This window comes from Megascapheus bottae, chromosome 14 (assembly GCF_031878675.1).
Source record: "Megascapheus bottae isolate mThoBot1 chromosome 14, mThoBot2.hap1, whole genome shotgun sequence".
Taxonomy (NCBI): Eukaryota; Metazoa; Chordata; class Mammalia; order Rodentia; family Geomyidae; genus Megascapheus; species Megascapheus bottae.
The window spans coordinates 53399927-53421765 of NC_143522.1; the positions used below are offsets into that span (position 1 = coordinate 53399927).

Sequence of the window (21839 nt, forward strand, 5' to 3'; positions counted from 1 at the left end):
GAAAAAAGTCCAAGGACAGCGCTCAGGCCCAGAGTTCAAGCTCCACAACTGACAAAATAAAATAAATAAATAAATAAAACCTAGAAGTAGTACTGTAGCTCACATGGTAGAGCACTGGCCTTGAAAAGGCTCAAAGCTACTCAGCCCCTGAGTTCAACCCCAGGACTGGCAAGCAATAAATAAATAAATAAATAAACAAACAAACAAATAAATCAGGAGAACAAAATTGCAGTGGGGTGGGATGGAGGACTGGGTAAAGGGAATCAAAAAGATTCAAATTCCCTTTCTTTTGCTGACCAGATGTGCCTTCAACAAATGCCATAATCTCTCCAAGCCTGAGCCTCCATCTGTAAAAAAGTGTTGTGAAAACTGAATGAGATCATGCATACAGAGCAGCTGGCACAAGGCCTAGTTCCTCCTATCCACAGCATAAATGTCATTCGTCTCTCTTAACTCTCCAAGTGAGCAAATATGCACAGTTGGTGGAGAATGGCTGAGTAAAGGAAGAAGAGGTGGTATTTGAGAGACAGGAGAACAAGAAGTACCTGGAAGCCATCACCTGCAGCAAGGTGAGAGATAAATCTTAGCTCAAGGCTTGGAGATAAACAGGATTTGAGAGGTGATTTCACATTCAAAGGTCCTGATATGTCTTTACCAAAGGAGGACATGATTGAAAATAGTCCAGACAATTAAAATTGTCATGGTGTTACTGGCTACAAGGTGGTAACATTTGCTGAGACAATGAATCATGAAAGTGTTCAGTGGTGGCACCTCATACCTGTAATTCAAGCCACTCAGCAGGCTGAGATCTGAGGGTTACATTTCAAAGCTAGTCTGGGCAGAAAAGTTTGTGAGACTCTTATCTCCCAGAAAAAAAAAAGCCCAGAGTGGAGGGATGTAGGTCAAATGGTAGAGTATCAGCCTTGGGTGGGAAAAAATCCAAGTGAGAGCCCCAGGCCCTAAGTTCAAGCCTTGGTATGAGCACCAAAACCAAAAACATTATGGGAGCAGGTGCAGAATTACAGACAGGCCAACCATGTGCCACCATGTGCATGACTTTAAGCCTAAAAGAGTGGCCAAGAGGCAACTGTTGGCAGTAGAATGAGTATGAAGAGAGGCTGGATACAGGGCCTAGCTGTATCCAAAATTAGATAGTTGAGTGAAGGCTGAAGCCTAGATGGGAAGAGTTAGAGACTCAATTCGAGCCCACAGCTGGAGGCCAGCTCTCTGGCTGTTACAGCACCGAACTCTGAAAATTGTTTGAATCAAAATAATTTCTATTTCAGAACAAAAAAAAAATCTACTGAAATTGTTTTAAGAAGGGGGAGGAAATAAGAGAGAGTGATAGAGGAGATTGAGTTTGCTCAGGGATGCATTGCATGCATGTATGAAAACAGCACCATGAAACTCCTTGTACAATTAATGTACGCCAATAAAAAAATTAAAAAATTAAAGTTTATTTTCTTCCTCAAGCTAATTTTAAGTGGGCTAATAGTAAGTGGCAGAAACCTACTTAAAATTAGCTTGGGGAAGAGAATAAACTTATCAATTGCTATAACTTAAAAATGTATTGCTCCGACCAGGAGTTTAGCCTAGTGGTAGAGTGCTTGCCTAGCATGCACAAAGACCCAGGTTCAATTCCCTAGTACCACATACACAGAAAAAGTCAGAAGTGGTGCTATGGCTCCAATGGTAGAGCTCTAGTCTTGATAAAGCCTAAGGACAGGGCTCAGGCCTTGAGTTTAAGCACCAAGACTGGCAGGAACAAAAAACAAAAAACAAAATCTATTGCTCTCCTTTTCCTCTGTTCTGTCTCAGGTAAGTTTCTGCTTTGTAGTTTAGGCTTATACTTTATCAGATCAGCAAACCCAGCAGGAAAACAGCTCATTTCTAAAGATGCTAGAAAAGTTTCCAGATGAGGTTGGGCTGAGTGGCTCACTCCTGTAATCCTAGCTACTCAAGAGGCTAAGATCTGAGGATCAAGGTTCAAAGCCAGCTCAGGCACAGAAGGACCTGAGACTCTCCAGTTAACCTCTAGAAGATGGGAAGTGGGGCTTGGCTCAAGGGTAGAGTGGAAGCCTTGAGCTGAAGAGCTTGGGGACAGTGCCTAGGCCCAGTTCAAGCCCCATGACCCACCAAAAAAAGAAAAAAGAAAAAGCTTCCAGATGAAAAATCAGATGCCCATCTCCGAACGCCCATCTCTAAATGTACCTCGTTTTGGACCAGCATGAGGAACACACAAACTGGCTAAGCTAAGAGCCTGCCCCCAAGAGGAGTGAGGTCAGATCCACATGGCCCCACAGATTCAAGAGATGTTTTTCCAAAGGAAACCCAGAGTGTTGTTACCAGAAGAAACTGGAGAGGGTGTGGAGCAGATGCCCACCAGGTTGAACTGCCCGTTATCAGAGAAGATACCTATCCAAGTGTCTGGAGACACGGCTGGGGAAATTTCCAGAGAGCTTATGACAGTGGCTGGGTAAGAAGGAATGAGTTCCTCAGAGGGAGAATAGAGAGAATGGACCAAATTGGCCAGCGTGGCCCAGGGGTAGAGTGCTCGCCTAGCATGCAGGAAGCCCGGGGTTCCATTCCTTGGTACTACATACACAGACAAAGCCGGATGTGGTGCTGTGACTCAAGTGAACCCTGAGTAGGAGGGAAAGAAGCAAGGTTTTTAGGACCTTTCTTATCCTAGAAAACAGAAAAGTCTGAGGATGGGAGTGTCTGGTCCTCAGAAAGGTCTATACGGGACACTCCCATCTCTCACCCTGTAGATGTGTAGACTCCCGCCCCTGGCCTCCCCGCCTCGTTTCTAGCTTGTTTGCCACGCAGTGTCTTTCTGTCGTGGCCATCTATGTCCTGGGAGCAAGAGCTCTCAAAGTTACATCAGGAGCCCCGCGGCGTGGCAGGTTGCGGGGTGGGGCCTGGGCGTGGCCTGGGCGTGGCCTCTGCGTGGGCGTGGCCTCTGCGTGGGCGGGGCCCTGCGTGGACTCCGGCCTCCAATGGGAGAGGTGGGCTTTGCGGTACCAAGTAGGGCTGGGGCCGCGGCCAGGCCGACCTGGGCCGGGGCGCAGCGGCCTGGGGATCTGGGGAGCCTAGCAGCGGGGCGGGGAAAGGCGGCTAGGTTCCGCCCCGCGCCCGCCCGCCCGCCTGCGTTCTAAGCGCCTCCCGCCCAGCCTCCGCTCCCGCTCGCTCCGCTGCGCTCCCATCTTCCCCCACTCTCCTTCCTTATCGCCCCGACTGCGCCGGGTTCCTGTGGCCACCCTGCAGCCCCAGCCCACGTGCCATGGCTGCTGTGTACCGCCCCGGCCTGCGGTGAGTGACCCCCCAGCCCGGGGCCCACCCGCACGTCCCGCCGTGCCCGCCCCCTCGGGGCTGCCTCCCCCGGCTCTCCCGTCCCCGGAGGAGGCCGGCGGGGTGACTGATGCTCGGCCCTGGCCTCGGGGTGCGGCGTGCCTCCCGAGCCCGTCGCCCCTCGGCCGCCTCGTGTCCGCCCGCCCCTACCCCTCCCTCCCCGGGCTAGTCTGCCCGCGCGGTCCCCATCTGCCACTCGGAACTTCCTCCCCCTCTTGCTCGGCCCCGCGTCTCCAAATACGCCCGGTGCCTTCGCTCTTTGGGACCCCTGGCGGGCTCCCCGTGGGCGCCCCCAGGCTTATGAGGAGCTGTGGGGTCGTGGGGCCGCAGGGCTTGGAGTCTCCGGGGCCCGAGCCCGGAGCGCCCTCAAGAAGGTAGAAGGTAAACATCCATTCCCGCCTCCCCCAGCGGGAGCCTGGCGGGAAGCCCGGCGCTGCCTGAGGGACCGGGAGGGGGAGGAGCAGGGAGGGGAGCAAGATGGAAGGGGGAGGGCGAGGGAGCAGGGGACCCAGTGGCAGTCTGTTCTACTTGGCAGGCTTCTTCCTGTCTAGGCCTGGAGCTCAGCCCCGCCCTGCCTGCCCTCCCTCCTCTCTTCGCCCTGTACCCCCCTTCTCCCCAGCTTTGGTTCCTGAGTCGGATCTGACTCCATCTATCTCTCCCACTTAACAGCCTGTGTGAGTGGGCTCTTGAAGCTAGGGAGAGGGTCTTAGGAAGACCAGAGGAGGATGTGGGGGCCTCACAAGAGATAACCACATGGGCTGGGGATTTAGCTCAGTGGCAACAGATAACCACAGGAAGCGGCACTGTGGCTCAAGTGGTAGAGAGCTAGCCTTGAGCTACAAAGAGGCTCAGTGATCGCTCCCAGCCCCCGGCCCTGAGTTTAAAACCACAGCCAGCAAACAAAAACAGAAACCAAATTGTGATTAGATAACTATAGCCAACTTCCAGGGGAAGAGAAGCTCTCAAGACTGTGCCTTTTGCTGGGTGCCATTCACTCACGCCTGTAATCCCAGTGATCCTCAGATCACGGTTCAAAGACAGCCCAAGCCCGAAAGTCCCTTAGACTTATTTCTAATGAACCACCAGAAAACTGGAAGTGGCGCTGTGGCTAAAGGGGTGGGGTGGTAGCCTTGAGCTGGAGAGCTCAGGGACAATGCCCAGGCCCAGAGTTCAAGCCCCACAACCAACAAAAAATGAAAAGACTGTGCCTTTTAAATTAATGCACAGGGGAAAGAAACTCTCCTACGCCCGTCTTCTCTGTGTATGGGACCAGAATGGGCAACTAGCCTGCCCTGATGGCTGGAAACCATACCAGTGCCCATCCCAGGCAGGCCCCTCCCTCATCCATAGCACATCCTTCCCTGAGCTTATGCACAGCCTCTGGTCTGTGTGTCCTCCATTCTGATGGTATGCCAGTTCCTTTTTTTTCCTGGTCGTGGGACTTGAACTCTGGGCCTGGGCACTGTCCCTGAGCCCTTCAGTTCAAGACTCTCTCCCTACCCCTTGAATCCTTTCACTGGTGATTAATTCGAGATTAAAGTTTCACAGACTTTTTAGTGCCTGGGCTGGCTTTGAATCGCCATCCTCAGATCTCAGCCTCCTGAGTAGCTAAGATTACAGGCGTGAGCCCAACCTAGCTCTTTAGACACCTGGCATCAGGAAAGAGAGCCTGGGAGTGCATAAGCTTGTGCCAGGCTGCTTAGGTCTCTGGGAGGTGAGGCTTTGATATTTGAAGAGGTTAACTTTTCTTAGCCTTTGCTTTCTGGGTCATTGTACTTGGTGGAAGCCAATCAGAGCAGACCTCACTTCTCTCTTCTAGGATGGTGCTAAGATAAACAATACAGAGACCCTGACCCCCTGGGAATCATCAACCCCAACCAAAGACACTCATTTCCAAATGTCCAGCCTTTCACATAACTGAAAAATTCCTACCCAGTGGAAACATTTTATGTAGTCATGCAACCCAGGTGGACTATAATTTTCTGGTACCCCCAATATCCAACCACCTATTTCTGATGAGAATTTAACATAAAAACCTGGCAAGGGGCCTGGAGTTTGACCTAGTGGTAGAGTGCTTGCCTAACATGCATAAAGACCCAGATTCGATTCCTCGGTACCACATACATAGAAAAAAGCCAGAAGTGGTGCTGTGGCTCAAGTGGCAGAGTTCTAGCTTTGAGAAAGTGCAAGGACAGTGCTCAGGGCCTGAATTCAAGCCCCAGGACTGGGGCTGGCAAAGGATTGCACCATCACACAGGCTAGAATATTTGCTTGAGGCTTTCACAGTCTTACAGCATTCACACTGGGAAAGAAAAATAACAGCTGTTAGAAAAACTACTTGAGAATGGAAAATACACTGACAAAGCTTTAAACACCAGACACACACAGCTCTTTCACTTGCACACTATTTCTTGGCACTTGGGCCAGGGCACCTGATCATTTCTTTTCTTCCTTTTGACTAAAATATAAGAAATGAGGCTAGGTACTGATGGCTCACAACTGATATCCCAGCTAATCAAGAGGCTGAGATCCAAGGATCATGGATCAACCCAACCTGTGTATGAAAGTCTGTAAGACTTATCTCCAATTAACTACTAAAAAGCCAAAAGTGGAGCTGTGGCTCAAGTGATAGAGTGCTAGCCTTGAGGGGAGAAAAAGCTCGGGGACAATGCCCAGGAGCAGCACAACAATAAATAAATGTTAAAATTTAAAAATGAACATGTGAAATACCATAGTAAAACTCCTTGCTACAATAAAAGACCCTAAAGAAAAAGAATGATGAGGACCGGAAGTTTGGCCTTATGGATAGAGTGCTTGCCTGGCATGCACAAAGACCTGGGTTCAATTTCTCCATACCACATACATAGAAAAGTTGGAAATGGTGCTGTGACTCAAGTTTTAGAGCTGTAGCCTTGAGGAAGCCCACAGACAGTGGTCTGGCCCTGAGTTCAAGCCCCAGAATTGGCCAAAAAAAAAAGAATGACAAATGACAAGAGAATGAAAGAGGATTTTTTTGGAGTGTGGGGTTATCATTGAGAGGAGGGAGAGAATATAGAGGGTTAATGATGATGTAAAGTACATGTATGTACATGTATGTGAATGTTGAACAATGTGGTTGTTGTATTTTAAAGAGGGAGGTAGAAAGGGTTGTTGTCTGTATGTATGGAAATGTCACAGTGAAATCCTCTGTAGAACTAATTTATACTAATAAACAATTGATAAATCAAATCACAATGAGATGTATCATATCAATCTCATCTACTCTACTTTTTTTTTCTTTTTTGCCAGTCCTGGGGCTTGAACTCAGGGCCTGAGCACTGTCCTTGGGCTTTCTGAAGGCTAATGCTCTATCATTTGAGCCACAGCACCACTTGCTGGCTTTTTTGTGTATGTGGTATGGGAAGAATTGAACTCAGGGTTTCATGCATGCGAGGCAGGCCACGCTCCTAGTCCCGATCTCATCCACTCTAAACAAAGATGAGGACTAGTGAAACACAAGCATAGACTACATATGAAATAATACTATGATGTCTGCCTATGCATTTCTGCAACCAGATGTGTGCCTTTATGCTGTCTATATTTGTCCCTTGCTAACCGGGAAATAGCCATGTTGTACCTTAAAAAGGCCACAAGCTGTGTGCAATCTGAACCCATCCCACCAACCAACTCCAATCTGCTTTCCATGGTGCTTTGCACTCAGATATACTTGAACATGCTCCCCAGATGCACAGACTTCCCATCTTCCCCTGCCTGCACTCATCTACCCTCCATGACAGCTAGCTGGCTCATTACCTCCCTCTTTCTTCTCTAGCGGGCTTAGCTGGCACAAGCTGAGCCTCTGCCACTGGTCACCATGCCGCAGCCTCCAGACCCTGCGTGTGCTTAGTGGAGATTTGAGCCAGCTCCCTGCTGGAGTTCGAGACTTTGTGGAGCGCAGTGCCCGACTGTGCCGACCTGAGAGCATCCACATCTGTGATGGGACCGAGGCTGAGAACACTGCCATCCTTGCCTTGTTGGAACACCAGGGCCTTATCCGAAAGCTCTCCAAGTATGATAACTGGTAAGCCTTGAGCCCAGACACCACTCATTTGGGGGCTACTACTTGGCCTATTTCTTTAAGACAGAACCATATAATGAGAAAAAAAGAAATCTAATTAAACCATCCCAATGGGATGACCAAGAAAAGAAAACTCAGGGACAAACAGTCTATAGAGCCAGAATTAGTTGGTAATTTCATACAGAATGAAGAAGACACAAATATAAATAAGAGCATTGTTCCTCTTCTTCTTTTTTTTTTTTTTTCTTTCCCCTTACCAATTAGGGAGCATTTGCCAAGAACAGCCTTGGGGAATCACCTCAGATGAGACAAAGCCTGGAGGAAGGGATGGAAATGTGTTTGGATAGGAAAAAGTAAAGCCAACCGAAGACATGAAGTCAAAGTTGGCCTTGGAAAGTGAATTTGAGGATGAAGGAGACCTGTTGCTGATTATCATGTTTCCTGACAATCTCCTCTCCCCCAGCTGGCTGGCCTGCACAGACCCCAAGGACGTGGCCCGAGTAGAAAGCAAGACTGTGATTGTAACTCCTTCTCAGCGGGACTCTGTGCCCCTCCCGGCTGGCGGGGCCCGTGGGCAACTGGGCAACTGGATGTCCCCGGCTGATTTCCAACGAGCAGTGGATGAGAGGTTTCCAGGCTGCATGCAGGGTAGGTAGGGCAGGGACACAGAGGCAGGGGCACTGAAGGTATAACTGAGTTTGGAACTCTTCACCAGGTGACTTTGCCTCCACAGGCCGAACCATGTACGTGCTCCCATTCAGCATGGGTCCTGTGGGCTCCCCGCTGTCACGCATCGGGGTGCAGCTCACCGACTCAGCCTACGTAGTGGCAAGCATGCGTATTATGACCCGGTTGGGCATTCCTGTGCTTCAGACCCTAGGAGATGGCGATTTCATCCGGTGTCTACACTCTGTGGGTCAACCCCTGACAGGTCAAGGTGAGCACAATGACTTTCCAGGCAGAGGGGAACCCCACATCCTCCCAAGTCCCCAGACCCTGAGAACCTGTCCCTGTGAATTCCTAGTCCTTAAGACCCAGGGGGAAAAAGTCCAGGTTTTGAAGAGCAGTTTGCACAGATTGAAGACAACTCAGTCTCCATAGAGGCATGAGAGCCGATGGGTACTGAAGCCAGGAGCTTTGGCCCATCTGTATGTCTCTCCTTATCCTTGACCCTTCCAGCCCTGACAGTCCCACTTGCTGATGGCACTGCCAGCAGTTCTATGACTCCATTGTCCCCAGGGGATCCAGTAAGCCAGTGGCCATGCAACCCAGAGAAAACCCTGATTGGCCACGTGCCAGACCAGCGGGAGATCGTCTCCTTTGGCAGCGGCTACGGTGGCAACTCCTTGCTGGGCAAGAAATGCTTTGCGCTACGCATCGCTTCTCGCCTGGCCAGGGATGAGGGCTGGCTGGCCGAACACATGCTGGTGAGGCCTGGTGAGGAACTGGGCAGTTGTGGGAAATGGGTCAGGGGCAGTGCCTCAGCCTCACCTCCTTCCTACCAGGGGCCAGGCTGGTGGACCAGGGACTCTGCCTGAATGTCAGGGGCTTTGGCCCCAGACCAATGAACACTGCTACCTCAGGCCTGGTGACAGAGTGATACACCTGTTCCATGAATAAACATTGATACTTCCCCATGCAGAGCATGCTAACCTCCTCTTGTCCCCTCTCCCAATGCACAGATCCTGGGCGTCACTAACCCTGCAGGGAAGAAGCGTTACGTGGCAGCTGCCTTCCCCAGTGCCTGTGGGAAGACGAATCTGGCCATGATGCGGCCCACATTGCCTGGCTGGAAAGTCGAGTGTGTAGGAGATGACATCGCCTGGATGAGGTTCGACAGTGAAGGTAAGGGCTCCTCAGATCACACTTCTGATCTTGGCTCCAGTATCCCTGGTGAGCACTGTCGGTGAGAACCCTGCCCCATACTCAAGTAGCCTGGCCATCCAGAGATAAAGAACCTTTCCCTGTCAAACCTAGGATCCAGAGCTAGGATCCGAGGAGGGGCTGCAACCTCCATCACACATCTCAACTTTTCCTAGTTGGTTCCTCCTTTCTTTATTTCTCTTCCTGCCAGGTCGACTGCGGGCCATCAATCCAGAGAATGGTTTCTTTGGCGTGGCCCCAGGCACCTCTGCTACCACCAACCCCAATGCCATGGCCACAATCCAGAGCAATACTCTTTTCACCAATGTGGCTGAGACCAGCGATGGTGGCGTGTACTGGGAAGGCATTGACCAGCCTCTTCCACCTGGCGTCACTGTGACCTCCTGGCTGGGCAAACCCTGGAAACCCGGTATGTGGGTGAGGAATTTGTGACACTGGCCCCTGGCCTTAGTATGTAAATGATGAAAAGAGCCTTCTCCACAACCCCTAGCCAATTTCTGGGCCTTTGGGAGGCACGGGCTCTACTGATCATTGGTCTGCATGTTTAGAATTACTTAACCTTCTGTTTTTTTCACTAGTTGTCACAGGATTATTATAATAGGCTTCTCAAAGATTATTGGAGGGCTAAATTAAACATACATTAAGGGGGGATTAGCACACTATTGAACATATAGCAGATACAAAATAATAACTATAAGCTGAATTTAGAAAAAAGGAAGAAGAAAGACTTTTTTCCAGTCCTGGGGCTTAAACTCAGGGCCTGAGCACTGTCCTTGGGCTTTCTCAAGGCTAGAGCTCTACCACTTGAGCCACAGTACCACTGCTGGCTTTTTCTATGTATGTGGTGCCAAGGAATCCAACCCAGGACTTCATGTATGCTAGGCAAGCATTCTACCACTAGGCCAAACTCCCATCCCTGAGGAAAAACTTTTTTTTGTCTGTTGTGGGGATTGAACTCTGGGCCTGGCACTGACCCTGAGCTCTTCAGCTCAAGGCTACCACCCTACCTCTGTGCCTGGGCATTGTCCCTGAGCTCTTCAGCTCAAAGCTACCTCCTTACTCCTTGAGACACAGCCCCACTTCTGGTTTTCTAGTGATTAATTGGAGATAAGAGTCTCATGGACTTTAGTGCCCAGGCTGGCTTTGAACCTTGATCCTCAGATCTCAGCCTCCTAAGTAGCTAGGATTTACAGGCATGTGCCACCGAGCCTGACAGAGGAAAGACACTTTTTTTGCCAGTCCTGGGTTTGAACTCAGGGCCTGAGCACTGTTCTTGGACTTTCTCAAGGCTAGAGCTCTACCACTTGAGCCTCAGCACCACTTTCGGCTTTTTTTCTATGAATATGGTACCAAGGATTGGAACCCAGGTCTTCATGCATGCTAGGCAAGCACTCTACCACTAGGCTAAACTCCCAGCCCAGAGGAAAGACTTTTTTTTTTTTTTTTTTTTTGTGCCAGTCCTGGGCTTGAGCTCAGGGCCTGAGCACTGTCCTTGGACTTTCTCAAGGCTAGAGCTCTACCACTTGAGCCTCAGCACCACTTCTGGCTTTTTTCTATGTATGTGGTACCGAGGAATCGAACCCGGGTCTTCATGCATGCTAGGCAAGCCAAACTCCCGGCCCGAGGAAAGACCTTTTTTTTTTTTTTGCCAGTCCTGGGCTTGGGCTCAGGGCTTGAGCAATGTCCTTGGGCTTTCTCAAGGCTAGAGCTCTACCACTTGAGCCTCAGCACCACTTCTGGTGCTATGTATGTGGGGTACCAAGGAATTGAACCCGGGTCTTTGTGCATGCTAGGCAAGCACTCTACCATTAGGCCAAACTCCCGGCCCCCCGAGGAAAGACTTTTGAAACTTGTTACTATACTCAAAATACAATGGAGCCAGTACTGGTGGCTCATATCTGTAATCCTCCCTATTCAGGAGGAAGAGATCTGAGGATCAAGGTTCAAAGCCAGCTGGGGCAGAAAAGAGACTCTTAACTCCAATTAACCAGCAAAAAGCCCTAAGTGGAGGTATGGTTCAAGTGATAGAGTGCCATCCTTGTGTGAAAAGCCAAATAAAAGCACCAGGCCCTGAGTTCAAACCTGTATACACACAAACACATACAAACACACACACACACACACACACACACACACACACACACACGTGCGGGTGCACAATAACATTTGACCCATTAGGAAAGGAGGAAGCCTGCCTCTTCCTCTGTCCAATCATCCTTTGGCTACCTTGTCTCCCATACATTATAATTATAGCCACTGCTAGAGGCCGGTATTTTGTCCCTCAACCTCTCCCTGTCCCTCCAACGCCAATATCCCAATCCCTTCTTCCACACTAATCAGACTAGCGTCTTACTCTTTCCCAAAGCTGATTTTCAACCCTTTCATTACTGCGGGGCCTTGAAGCCCCACCCCTTCCTCCAGCATTGCATTTTGGTCCATCACTTGTGCCCCCAAAATCCAGAAACCAAGGGGTGGGAGCAAAGAAAGCATGGCGGGGGAGGATGGCCTGTGGCCACTGAAGCCTGAAATTTAGTTTGTCAGGCTGGCCTGGCAGTCACCCTGTTCATCTAATCATCTTCATTTTTCCCCCAACACCATTATTAAGCTCCTTACAGCCTTCCTACCCAACTGAGAAATCCGAGAGACTTTAATCTTTCCTCACAGGCTGGTTCCCCAACCCTTTCATCATCTCAGAATTCAGAAGTATAATTAGGGCATCTTGGACCCAGCGTCACTTCCCAGAGCAATAAATAAACTGCGCTAGGATCCTATGTTTGGTGCTGCTGAAAGATGGCTCTTCTCTGAGGCGGAAGATAGGAGCTGGGGGTGAGAGTAGGAGTGTTGCCTCTGCGTCCTCCCCTGCCTCTCAATCAGACCAGAAACATCCATGCGTACATTCAGGGCTCTCATAGTCACAGCTTCACACATATGCCATAACTCCACCCCAACTCCTCTCCAGGACGCTTAAGGCATGGATGCTGTGGGACCCGAGGTTATAGTCCTGTTCAAAGTCCTCCAGCCCTAACTACTATTCCACTAGGATACAAGTAGGCTCAGGGAAATCACTAAATCTCTATTTTCTTTAAAAATCCATTCCTCCTGGGCGCTGGTGGCCTGCCTTAATTCTAGCTACTCAGGAGGCTAAAATGTGAGGAGCCCAGTTCAAAGCTAGCCAGGGCAGGAAAATCCATAATACTCATCTCCATTCCACAAACAGAAATCAGTGGCTCAAGTAGTATTGTGCCAACCTTTGAGTGAAAAAGCCAAGGGACAGTGCCCAGGCCCTGAGTGGAAGCCCTGGTCCAGCATAAGAAAAAGGAATAATAAATTCCCATCAGCATTTGCTAACAGGAAATAGCTCAATTTGCTGCTGGAAATTGATCCCTAGAAATATTGACCTGACACTCACTCTGTTTTAGGTTTAAGAAATAATTCTGTACCTGGTGCTGGTGGCTCATACCTGTAATCCTAGCTACTCAGAAGACTGAGATCTAAGGATCATGGTTCAAAGCCAGCCTGGGCACTAAAGTCTGAGACTCTCATCTCCAATTAACCACCAGAAAACCGGAAGTGGCATTATGGCTCAAGTGGTAGAGCCATAGCCTTGAGCTGAAGAGCTCAGGGACAGCGTTCAGGCCTAGAGCTCAAGCCCCACAACTGAGAAAGAAAGAAAGAAAGAAAAAGAAAGAAAGAAAGAAAGAGAGAGAGAGAGAGAAAGAAAGAAAGAAAGAGAAAGAGAGAGAGAGAGAAAGAAAGAAAGAAGGAAAGAAAGAAAGAATTCTGTATGTAAAGTTTCTAAGGGAACACTTAAAACCTTATGATATTTTCTTTCTCCATTCCCCATGACTTCTGGTCAATACCAAGTGTCCATAGCTTGACATACACATTCATATCCTGCCAAACCAATTCCTTGCCCATTCTTTTCTTGATTTTTAATGGTAGCACCATTATGGATCAAGTCCTGATCGTGTTCTAATTCCTTTGTCCCCTACTTCTTACCGTGTGAGGTTGAGGTGGCCAGTGAGGAAAACAAAATCATATCATATAAGTGTTTGTGCATACATGTGTGTATAAAAGTGGTGGCATCTATATTTCCTCTACCAGGTGACAAGGAGCCCTGTGCCCATCCCAACTCTCGCTTTTGTGCACCTGCTCGCCAATGCCCCATCATGGACCCGGCCTGGGAAGCCCCCGAGGGTGTCCCCATTGATGCTATCATCTTTGGAGGCCGGAGACCCAAAGGTAAACCCATAGTGAGCTCGGGCCTTCCTGGTCAAAGGTCTCGCTTCATGTAGGGCTCATTGCTCTCTTGCGGAAAGCCTGGGGAAACTCAGCCTGGATCTCTAGCTTGAACTGTCTCTCTCCAGAGTTCTCCTCCTGGTGAATGCAAACGTGGAAGGAAACATAAGTTATGGAAACAGGAAAGTGAAGGAAGGGAGAAAGACTGAGAAGCAAGATCCTCCGAGGGAAGGAATGAGGATCCAAAGGAAATGGCTGCATGTGACCCTGTGCCTTGGTGTTCTAGGGGTGCCTTTGGTATATGAGGCCTTCAGCTGGCGTCATGGAGTGTTCGTGGGTAGTGCCATGCGCTCAGAGTCCACTGCTGCTGCTGAACACAAAGGTGAGCTCACATTCCATTTCTCCCCCACACCAATGTGGCCATACCACCTACTTTTCTCTCCTTCCCCCTCCCCCTCCCCCTCTCCCTCCCCTCCGCCTCCCCCTCCCCCTCCCCCTCCTCCTCCTCCTCCTCCTCCTCTTCCTCCTTCTCTCCCTCCTCCTCCTTCTTCTGTGGGGCTTGAATTCAGGGCCTGGGCACTATCCCTGAGCTTTTTCTTTGAAGGCTAGTGCTCTACCACTTTAAAACACAACTCCATTTCTGGTCCTCCAGTGGTTCATTGGAGATAAGACTCTCATATACTTTCCTAGGCTGGCTTTGAACTGCAGTCCTCAGATCTCAGCCTCCTGAGTAGGTAGGATTACAGGTACAGTCCACCAGTGCTGGGTCTTTCTGCCTTCCTGAAACAGACCTTCCTCTTGCCCATCTCTGACATCAGCAGCAGCCCCACCCCCTTCCTCCTCATCACTGTCCCTAAGGATATCCCAGAGCTGTTTGTTTTTCATAACTTCCTCCCACTGGATTCAGGATACCCTACCCCTAGAGTGGAAGAAGATTCTAGCTGAATGCTGGTGGCTTACACCAGGATCAGGGTTCAAAGCCAGCAGGAGTACAAAAGCCTGTGAGACTCTTATCTTCAATTAACAGCCAGAAAACCGGTAGAGGTGCTGTGGCTCAAGAGGTAGAGTGCTAGCCTTGAGCTGAAGAGCTCAAGGACAGCACCCAGGCCCAGAATTCAAGCCCCATGATTGACACCCCCCCCCAAAAAAAAAGAGAAGAAGATTCCCTACCCACCCTTCTCCCCATCTTAGGGAAGGTCATCATGCATGACCCATTTGCCATGCGGCCCTTTTTCGGTTACAATTTTGGACACTACTTGGAACACTGGCTGAGCATGGAGGAACACCAGGGAGCTCGGCTGCCCCGCATCTTTCATGTCAACTGGTTCCGGCGTGATGACGCAGGCCGCTTCCTGTGGCCAGGCTTTGGGGAGAATGCTCGGGTGCTAGACTGGATCTGCAGGAGGTTAGAGGGGCAGGACAGTGCCCGAGAGACACCTATTGGGCTGGTACCAAAGGAAGGAGCCCTAGACCTCAGTGGCCTCAAAGGCATCGACACTGCCCAGCTCTTCTCAGTCCCCAAGGACTTCTGGGAGCAGGAGGTTCGTGATATTCGGAGCTACCTGACAGAGCAGGTGAACCAGGACCTTCCCAAAGAGGTGCTGGCTGAGCTGGAGGCCCTAGAGAGACGTGTAGGCAGAATGTAACCTGCGACTCCAAACTAGCAAGCCAGCACAGATGGCATCTAAGATGGCATCTGAGATCCAGGGAACCTCTAGGCTTACAGGAAATGTGGGCAATTATTATTAACTAATACCCGAGTGCCATGAGAGCAGACCATAGCCCTTCCCCACACACTGTTGAATAATAAGAGATAATCGCTTATTTTATACAACATTTGTGCTGTTTTATTTCCCGTCCATCCTTATAGGCTTTTCCAGTGGTCTCACCAGCTGTCTTAAAAAGGGGGCAGCTTCAGCAAACAACTCAGTACAGTGCTAAAACTCTGTGTGTGTGTGTGTGTGTGTGTGTGTGTGTGTGTGTGTGTGTGTGTGTGTGTGTGTACCTATATGCCTGTTCTGGGGCTTGAACTTAGGGCCTGGGTGCTGTTCCTTAGCTTTTTCATTCAAGGTGAATGCCCTTCTATTTGAGCCACAACTCTGCTGCTGGCTTTTTGCTAATTAACAGAAGATGAGTCTCTTGGATTTGTCTATGTAGGCTGGCTTTCAACTGGAATCCTCAGATCTCAGTCTCCTGAGTAGAACAGGCATGAGCAACTGGCACTCAGCTAGGGCAACACTCTTAATGTTCCATGCAGATATGCAGAAGCTTCTGCAATCCCATTCTCCAGTACAACTGGTTCCATTGTTAATTCTCAAGACTTTTCTCCTTTCCAAACTGTGGGTCATACAATGTTTATAAAAATGTACTCAGTATTAAGTCAGAAAATACTTGAGTTCAAGTTTTAGTATAAGCATTAAAAAAAAAAAGAAAAGAAAAGAGGCATAAATAGAAGGATCAAGTCTAAGTTGACCTAGGCAAAAAACACAAGATTCTATTTTAAAAATAACTGAAGTAAAAAAGTCTGGGAGCCTATAATCCTAACTACTCAGGAGGCTGAGATCTGAGGATCACTGTTTAATTTTTTTTTTTTGCCAGTTCTTGGGCTTGAACTCAGGGTGTGAGCACTGTCCTTGGACTCTTTCAAGGCTAGAGCTCTACCACATAAGCCACAACACCATTTACGACTTTTTCTATGGATGTGGTACCGAGGAATCGAACCTGGGTCTTCGTGCATGCTAAGCAAGTACTCTACCACTAGGCCAAATTCCCAGCCCTCCAGCTTTTTTCTATGTATGTGGTACCAAGGAATCAAACCCGGATCTTTGTGCATGTTAGGCAAGCATTCTACCACTAGGCCAAACTCCCAACCCCAATATAATAGTTTTTTAAGCTATATCTAACTTAATAGACGTGGAGGGGATGAGTGAGGTTGGTTTAGATAGAGGTTTGGAATGATGGAAGTATGAAACCGATCAAGATGCAAATTGACATGTTGAAAGTGGCAACTTTGTACAGTTACTTAAAGCTAATAGAAAAATAAATTAAAATTAATTTTTTTGTTAGTTATGGGGGTTGGACTCTGGGCCTGGGCACTGTCCCTGAGCTGTTCAGCTCAAGGCTATTGCCCTACCCTTGAGCCATTTCAGGCTTTCTAGTGGTTAAGTAGAGATAAGAGTCTTGTGGTCTTTAGTGCCCAGGCTGGATTTGAACCAAGATCCTCACATCTTAGCCTCCTGAGTAGCTAAGATTACAGGTGCGAGCCACTGGGTCCAACACTGTTTAAAATGTTTCCTTTCATTCATCTTCAAAATAATGCTTTGGGGCATGTGTCAGTGGCTCAGGGGGTATGGCAGTAGCCTTGAGCAGAAGAGTTCAGGGACAATGCCTAGGCCCAGAGTTCATGTCCCACGACCTTAAAAAAAAAAAAAGGTAACCAACTAATTATACACCTGCACGTGCACGTGCATATACACTACTACGAACTACTGAATTTAAACATTTATTGTGTATTAAATTATCTTGGTTAATCTTCAAACTGTTCCCACCTTTAACTATGGAAGCTCAGCTCTTAAGTGCCAGGACAGAAAACTCTATATTAGACTTTTATCTCCAATTAAGCCATAAAACCATAAATGGAGCTATGGCTACAAGTGATAGGGCCCTCAGCACAAAACCTCAGGAGCAGTGCCTAGGCCCTGAGTTCAAGCCCTAGACCCAACAAAATAAATACATAAATAATCCCTGGAATGCTGAGCACTGGTGGCTCATGCCTATAATCCTAGGTATTCAGGAGTATGAGATCTGAGGATGTCAGTTCACAGTGCCCAGCCCGAGCTCTAAAGTCCAGAGACTCTTATCTCCAATTAATCACTAGAAAACAGGAAGTGGTGCTGTGGCTCAAGTGGTAGAGCGGCAGCTTTGAGCAGAAGAGCTTAGGGACAGGGCCTAGGCCCAAAGTTCAAACCCCACAACTGACCAAAAAAAGAAAAATCCCTGGGAAAATTACCCTATTTCTCCCCTTTTAATGATGCAGGTATTGCTGCAAGAAAACAACATATAAACACATATGAATATAATTCACCTCGAAAGACTAAACTTTCTCTTCAAGTTGTTCATGTGCTCTAAGGAGCTCTGAGTGACAAGGCTCAAGACTGCAATAGGAGAGGCTCGACAAGGTCAGCCAAACTTCTTTCCAGCCCACTATGCCGCCCTCTAGTGGAGATGCTCAAGAACACTAAACAGGCTGACATTCACTTATGAATTGCAAGTGGTTCTAAAATAGGTGCCAAATGTAGAAAATCTCTCTGTGGCTACAAGTGACTTTAAGTGTAACTCAGGCATGTGGAGGCTTCCCAAACCCAAAGCACTTTACAAGCGCACAAAGCAACATGTCATTCTTCAAAAATCTAGAAAGGGAAGGCCAGTGAGGCTTTAGTAGCTCACCCCTGTAATTCTAGCTATTCAGGAGGCTGAGATCTGAGCCTACCCCAGCAAGGAAGTCCATGAGTTTCCAATTAACAGGGGGAAAAAGTTAACATGAGCACTAGCTTTGAGCAGAAAAGCTAAGGAACAGTGAGCCCAGACACTGAGTTCAAGTCCCAGTACCAGCACACACACATATACACAGAGGAAAAGCCAATGGTGTATCTAAGTGATTTTAGTTGGTTATTTTTTTTTTGTCATTTTATTTCAATAGACACATAATAGCTCTAATAGATAGATAGATAGATAGATAGATAGATAGATAGATAGATAGATAGGTAGGTAGGTAGATAGATAGGTAGATTCTAAAGAAATACTATAGGAAACAAGTGATATGATCAAGTGCATAGGTTGAAAATACTTTTTCCCTCTTTTTTTTTTTTTGTCCTGGGCTTGGGCTCAGGGTCTGACAGTGGTCTTTGGGTTTTCTCAAGGCTGGAGCTCTACCACTTGAGAGCCACAGCACCACTTCTGGCTTTTTCCTATGTATGTGATACCAAAGAATTGAACCCAGGTCTTCATGGCCCCTCTTTTTCTGGGGGAGGTAGGCGGAAGAGCTTGAACTCTGGGCCCCGATGCTGTCCCTGAGCTCTTAAGCTCAAGACTAGTGCTCTACGACTTTGCCCCACAGTACCACTTCTAGTTTTCTAGTGGTTAATTGGTGATGAATCTCAAAGACTTTAATGCCCAGGCTGGCTTTGAACCACAATCCTCAGATCTCAGCCTCCTAAATAGCTGAAATTACAGGAGTGAGCCACCAGCTTTTCCCTCGTTTTTATTAGCATCGATTAGCTGTGCAAGGGGAGTTAGTCTGACATGTGCATACAATGTACCTTGATCAGATTCAACCTCTCCATAACTCCTCTCATTTCTCCCCCTTAAAATTCACTTTTAAAGGGCCGGGAGTTTGGCCTAGTACTAGAATGCTTGCCTAGCATGCACAGAGACCCGGGTTCAATTCCTCGGTACCACATATATAGAAAAGCTGGAAGTGGCGCTGTGGCTCAAGTGGTAGAGCACTAGCCTTGAGGAAAAAAGCCCAAGGACAGTACTCAGGCCCTGAGTTCAAGGCCCAGAGCTGGGAAAAAAAATTCACTTTTAAAGACTAAAGATATATGTATAGCTCCAATGGTAGAGCCCCTGTTTAGCAAGCTCTAAGTGCTTAAGTGTGTTTTGTTTTTTTGTCATAGGGCTTGAACTCGGCGCTGTCCCTGAGTTCTTTAGCTCAAGGCTACCTTGAGCCACAGCCCCACTTCCCATTTTCTAGAGGTTAATTGGAGATAAGAGTCTCAGCTCCTTTTATGCCGGGGCTGGCTTTGAACCTTGATTCTCAGATATCAACCTCCTAAGTAACTAGGATTACAGGCATTGAGCCACCGCCCAGCAACACAGTCATATATATGTATGTGTATATATATATATATATATATTAATATCAAGGGCTGGGAGTTTGGCCTAGTGATAGAGTGCTTTGCCTAGCATGCATGAACACTTGAGTGATTCCTTGGTACCACATACATAGAAAAAGCCAGAAGTGCTAGGCACAGTGGCTCACGCCTGTAATCCTAGCTATTCAGGAGGCTGAGATCTGAGGATCAGGGTTCAAAGCCAGTCCCGGACACTAAAGTCTGTGAGACTCTTATCTTCAATTAACCACTAGAAAATCGGAGGAAGTAGCGCTGTGGCTCCAGGGGTAGAGCGGTTAGCCTTGAGCTGAAGAGCTCAGCAACAGTGCCCAACCCCAGAGTTCAAGCCCCACGACTGACAAGAAAAAAAAAAGCCGGAAGTTGTGCTGTGGCTCAAGCCTTGAGAAAACCCAAGTATAGTACCCAGACCCTGAGTTCAGGACTGACCCCCGCCCAAAAAAGTAATCAACAGGCTGAGAATATAGTTTAGCAAGAGACAGTTGCCTAGGTGAAGCACTAAGTTTTATGTCCAGCACTGAAAAATATCTGAACTCAGAACTGCTAGTACGTGCGGGGCAAGTACTCTACACTAAGTCATGTTCTCAGCCACTACATCCTTTTAATGGGTACCTAGTATGTCCATGTCTGCTCTGTGTGGGTCACAATTTATAACCAATCCCATATTGAAGTATATTTAAATTTTTCTTTCCAGTATTCCACTATTATAATTGCTATGAATATGAGGTAACTTAAAATGCTTTTGCAGACTTAAGTTAACCCAGGGAATCTTGCTGTTACATACACACACACACACAGTCTGAGTCCTTTGGTCTAAACTATTCCCTCCTGAAGTTCTTTTGTAATGACCTTGGGCTCCAGTAAGACCAGATTCATCTTGTAACAAAAGGCAACTTTATTTACTTATTTATTTATTGCCAGTCCTGGGGCTTGAACTCCGGGCCTAGACACTGTCCTTGGACACATTTTACCCAAGACTAGCACTCTACCACTTGAGCCACAGCACTACTTCCAGCTTTGTCTGTGTATATGGTAGCTAGGAATGGAACGCAGGGCTTCATGCATGCTAGGCAAGCACTCTGCCACTAGGCTACACTCCTGGCCCGCAAAAGGCAACTTTTTTGTTGTCTTTCCAAGACAGCTCTTGGTCAACCAGGCCCTACTTGTGATTTGGAACTGTTTAAGCTACTCCTGCACATACCTTGCTCCCAATTTTCCTTATTTAATCTGAGGCCAATATCTGCACCTCTAGAGACAGCAAAGAACTGGCTTCCCAAGGCCGCCCTTCTCTTATCTGCCCTTTGCCTATCTCTTCATTTGGCACATGAAAACAAGTGACTGGTCCTAACAGGACTCCCAGCTTTTGGGCCTAGGGTCTAAATCCCAGTTTCATGCAGAACATGAATTGTTTTTGGTTTTTTTTTTTCCTCATGGCTAGTGTTCTACCACTTGAGCCAAGCTCCACTTCTAGCTTTTTAGTGGTTAGTGAAAAAAGTCTCATGGCTTTTCCTGCCCAGGCTGGCTTTGAACTAGTCCTCAGATCTCAGTCTCCTGAGTAGCTAGGATTGCAGTTATGAGCCACCTGCCCAGCTCATTAACATTGCCTGAACTCATTGCACTCTGTGTGTGTGTGTGTGTCTCATTCCTGGCCAACTGGCACTTTACCACTTAAGCTATTTCTCCAGTTTGGCATTTCCTGGTTATTTGGAGATGCAGTCTCACAGAGGTTTCTGCCTGGTCTAGCTTTGAACCTCGATCCTCCTCAGGCTCTTCCTAAATATCTAGGCTTATAAGTGTAAGACACCACAAGCCCATTTGGCAATTTGGGGGGGGCAGGCTGGGGATTTAATTATTTAGGGGCTGAGTGCTTACAAGGCCAGCACTCTGCCACTTGAGACACTACTGGAAATGGCACTACTGGGTAAAAGTGCTAGACTGTGTGGAAGGGAGCAGATAAATACTGAAAGGAAATAGCAAGGTATTCATGGGCATATTTGATTGGCAGAAATACAAAACACTGGATTAAAAAAAGAAAAACATGCACCCATCTCCCCCCCATGCACATGAAGCCAGAACCAAAGGTGTGAGTTAACAGTGAACCACTAGTGAATTCTTTATTATTTCTATTCACTAGAAAAACGGGAAGTGGGGTCCTGGCTCAAGGGGTAGGCGGTAGCCTTGAGCTAAAGAGCTCAGGGACAGTGCCCAGGCAGAGTTTAAGCCCCATGACCCCCCCCATCCCCCCCTAAACTAAAATATAGATCCCAGAGGATGGGGAGTTTGGCCTAGTGGTTAAAGTGCTTGCCTAGCATACACGAAGACCCAGGTTCAATTCCTCGGTACCACATACATAGAAAAAAGCTGGAAATGATGCTGAGGCTCAAGTGGTAGAGCTCTAG

The 21839-nt window shown here is 48.0% G+C and overlaps 1 protein-coding gene across 1 annotated transcript; it reads left to right on the forward strand.

Moving 5' to 3' along the window:
• Window positions 1-3025: 3025 nt before the first annotated feature.
• On the forward strand, window positions 3026-15365 carry Pck2 (phosphoenolpyruvate carboxykinase 2, mitochondrial). The gene is made up of 10 exons (XM_090345273.1): window positions 3026-3312; window positions 7163-7411; window positions 7872-8056; window positions 8142-8345; window positions 8648-8835; window positions 9091-9253; window positions 9483-9701; window positions 13397-13534; window positions 13818-13913; window positions 14723-15365. The coding sequence occupies exons 1-10, from the start codon at window positions 3284-3286 to the stop codon at window positions 15175-15177; spliced, it is 1926 nt and encodes a 641-aa protein (XP_090201399.1). The 5' UTR covers window positions 3026-3283; the 3' UTR covers window positions 15178-15365.
• The last annotated feature ends 6474 nt before the right edge of the window (window positions 15366-21839 follow it).